Source organism: Hipposideros armiger, unplaced genomic scaffold (assembly GCF_001890085.2).
Source record: "Hipposideros armiger isolate ML-2016 unplaced genomic scaffold, ASM189008v1 scaffold_28, whole genome shotgun sequence".
In the NCBI taxonomy this organism is placed as follows: domain Eukaryota; kingdom Metazoa; phylum Chordata; class Mammalia; order Chiroptera; family Hipposideridae; genus Hipposideros; species Hipposideros armiger.
The window spans coordinates 387841-391612 of record NW_017731378.1 but is presented as its reverse complement, the minus strand read 5'-3'; the positions used below and the strand labels follow the sequence as shown (position 1 = coordinate 391612).

General features: G+C 56.9%; 1 protein-coding gene across 1 annotated transcript in view; it reads left to right on the top strand.

Moving 5' to 3' along the window:
• Positions 1–6: 6 nt before the first annotated feature.
• Positions 7–3772, top strand: part of SFRP5 (secreted frizzled related protein 5) — a 5756-nt gene continuing 1990 nt past the window's right edge. Inside the window, exons 1-2 of the mRNA XM_019636298.1 lie at positions 7–499; positions 2636–2713. Of these exons, the coding sequence (XP_019491843.1) occupies positions 181–499; positions 2636–2713 (397 nt within the window). The 5' untranslated portion in view covers positions 7–180. The remainder of the gene's footprint in view (positions 500–2635; positions 2714–3772) is intronic.

Sequence of the window (3772 nt, the reverse complement as noted above, 5' to 3'; positions counted from 1 at the left end):
CGGGGAGCTGCGCTGGCGCTGCTGCTGGGGGTGCTGCATTGGGTGCCGGTGGGCGGCCAGGAGTACGACTACTACGGGTGGCAGACCCAGCCGCTGCACGGGCGCTCGTACTCCAAGCCTCCGCAGTGCCTCGACATCCCCGCGGACCTGCCTCTCTGCCACACCGTGGGCTACAAGCGCATGCGGCTGCCCAACCTCCTAGAGCACGAGAGCCTGGCGGAGGTGAAGCAGCAGGCTAGCAGCTGGCTGCCACTGCTGGCCAAGCGCTGCCACTCAGACACGCAGGTCTTCCTTTGCTCGCTCTTCGCGCCAGTCTGCCTCGACCAGCCCATCTACCCGTGCCGCTCACTGTGCGAGGCCGTGCGCGCCGGCTGCGCGCCGCTCATGGAGGCCTACGGCTTCCCCTGGCCCGAGATGCTGCACTGCCACAAGTTCCCCCTGGACAACGACCTCTGCATCGCTGTGCAGTTCGGGCACCTGCCCGCCACCGCGCCTCCAGGTAGCGCCGCCACTGCAGCCCCCCGCGCTTCGATGGCCCTGGGTGCCCATGAGCTGGGCCCGGGACGGGTGCCATTCCCCCAACCTCTTAGCACAGCTGTGGGAGCCCCCCAGAGGTGTCACCCCCTACACACACACACACACACACACACACACATCCCCCTCCTTCGCTCAGCCCTGAGTGCCCCAGGGATTGTCTCCCGCCGCCTTCCAACCTTCCCACCTCCCCATGGACTGCCAGAGTAGTGCCTTCCTGCTTCCCTGGACATTCCCACCGGTTCTCCCCATTCCAACTCCGTTCCTGAAAACCCTCGGGGCTTCCCTCATAGCGGCTCACCTTCCCAAGACGCTGAAATCTTTGGGGTGGCTCCAATATTGTCCCTTCATCCCGGGGCATCTGGGTCAAGGCCTTATTGCCTCTCTCATTCCAAGAATGCCTGGGGTCGCTAAACAATGCCTTTAACCTCCCCCCCCACAACCCTGAACGGACCCCAAGGCACAAAGGCAAGCATCCCCACCCCGTGTTGGGACCTTGGGAGGGGAGGGGGGCTGAGGGAAGGGATATAGCGAAAGACTGGGGGGGCTAAGTGCACTCCTGGGCTATGATTTCTACACCCCCCTCCATTTTCTGTGCCTGGGAGCCCTAAATTCTCCCACTCTCTTCCCCAATTCCCCGGGCTGGGAGACCTTTGGGCAAAGCTCAGTGCAGAACAAAGAGCAGGTTGCCAGGCTCTGCCCCTTAGGTGAGTTTCTTAACTTTAAGCCTCGGTTTCCCCATCTGTAAAACAGGAAGCACTGCCAGGTTCCTGAAACCTATGACATCCTAGGTGCAACCTCCCACCCACCCCCAAGTCCCATTACCTCTAATTTCTCCCCGGTCTCAGTCTCACCTTCACTGTGCATCCCCCTCACCCTTCCCCCAATATCTACCGAACCCCTTCCAAGTAGAGTAACCAGGGGCTGGGCACCAGACAGGAGGGTAAACGGTGGCACTGAGCAGGAAAGCTTTGCCTAAGCGGTTAATATGAGAGTCTAAGGAGCCCCGGGTGCTGGGACTTCCCCAAAGGGCAGCGATGCTCTTATTGTTTTCCTATCTGACCTGGCCCCCAAAAAGCAACTGGACACCAGCATGCCCAACCCCACCCCCAAGGCTAACCTCACCCATGAAGTCCCCCGTCCTACACACCATGCCCTCTCCTGAGAGTCTCCTGAGTCTCTCCTGAGAGTCTCCGTTGGGTGGGGGTCCTATGGGGAGTGTTGAGAGAAAGGAACCCCACCCCATCCTTGGGTTGGAAATGGAACCGGGAAGCAGGGAACAGAAAGCTAGCTCAAGCAGAGACTGTGCAGTCCCCAGCAGGGATACCAGCTGGTTCCTTTTCTTAGAGCCCATTAACAGCCTCAAAAGCGAGGAAATCCCAGACTTGGACTCCCGCCTGTTGGGGTGCCCACCTAGAGACTAAGACATGAGACAGCAGAGGTCAGGTGCTATGCAGGGGCCTCAGGACCAGGAGTCGAAGCAGCCTGAAGTGTTTGTGTGGCCAAGAGACAAAACTCAGAAAATTTCATATAAAAGTTAAGAGTTTTGGCTTCCTTTGAAAAATCAGAAGTTCTGGCAGGACTAAGCTGCCTACTTTAGAGGGGGGTCTCCTCTACCACTGTCCTTGCCCTGCCAGTGTCACTTGTTTACCCACCTTCCTGGACCCTGTGTTCCTAGAAAGACCCTGCAAACACCCCCACCCCAGCACTAGCCTTGGAGTCACAAGCTTGACTTCCAAGCTCAGTTCTCACTAAGTTTGCAGACTTGGGTAGCCACTCTGGGTCTCAGTTTCCTTTTCTTTAAAATAAGAACAATAATACCTACTTCACAGGCTGAGGATTAAATGAGACAAAACTTAGAATACAGTGCACATCATGATTGCAGCTGTCAGGGTCGTGGGCAACTGTGCTCACCTGGGCAGTTTAGTGCGGCACTACCTTGTCTCTTTTCATCCTCACAAGTACTCAGGGAGCAGGTGGTACCCATTTGCTGATGAGGAAGTGGAGGCTTGTCAGTGGGGGGAACCTGCACCTAAGTGGCTCTTTGGACTCAAATCCCCTCACCAGCCTCCCCCGACCCCACCCTTGCTTCTCTCTTCAGTGACCAAGATCTGCGCCCAGTGTGAGATGGAGCACAGTGCCGACGGCCTCATGGAGCAGATGTGCTCCAGTGATTTTGGTGAGTGTAGAGCCCCCCACAGCCACTGCCCCAATGCCACCCCCAGCCCTTCCTCCTTGAGACACACACGAATACATGTGCCCGCACCCATCACTGTAAACCCTAGCAATTTTTGCCTCATGGACCCCTTTTAGAACCTGAAGATAACCATGAACACTCTCCCCAGAGAAATGCACCTCTTTTTAACGTCAGGAGCTTCAGAAGCCCCCACAAGGCCTTGGTCCACGGGCTTCCGCAACCATCCCTGGCCAGGGCCCCTGCAGCCCTCCCGTGGTGCTATCCACAGAGGGGCCTCCAGGGCTGGGTTCTCTTTGGGGGCAGCGGGCTTAGCCCCAACACTGATGGAGGCAGCAGCGGGGGAGAGATGGGCTGTAAGATAGAAGTGCAGCCCCCTTGTCCCTGGTGCCTCTGCTGAATGCCTGCTGCACTCTGGCCAGAGGTGCTGTGGTCACCTGCCCCACAGATTCATCCTGGAGTCTCCCCATGCCTGGAGCAGCTGAGCCAAGTCTAGTCAGGCCCTGGCTCCTGCGTGGACCACACAGCCCAGCGTGTGATCTTTGCCAAGTCAGCTCCTATTTTGTGTCTTTAAAAGAGAGGCAGCAATGAAATCCTTACTTCAGCAGGTCTTTATGTCCTAGGTCTGTTTAGAAAGAGGATACCCCTATTGCAAGGTGTGTATGTCTGAGAGAAAAAGAGAGAGGAGGTAGGGGGAGAACGAGAGAGAGAAGGAAAGAGATTTTATAAGTTTCCTTCCCTTGGGGACAAAGTTATTCTCTGGCTTATCCCTGGCTGCTCACAGAGATGGGGGCCCAGAGGCCACAAGAAGGGAGAGACTAGCCCAAGTGGCTCCCCCCCCCCAAACTCAGGACTCTCTGTCCCAAACTATATAGGCTCACTGCAGTCACCCTGAAGTGCCCTGGACAGTCACTCTCTGACCACTCTCAATCTTCAACCACATCCCTTACTGCCCCCCACACACACTCACACCCCCACACACTCCCACATACACCACAAACCTATTCTCATACACAAAACACAGCACCACACACACACACACAC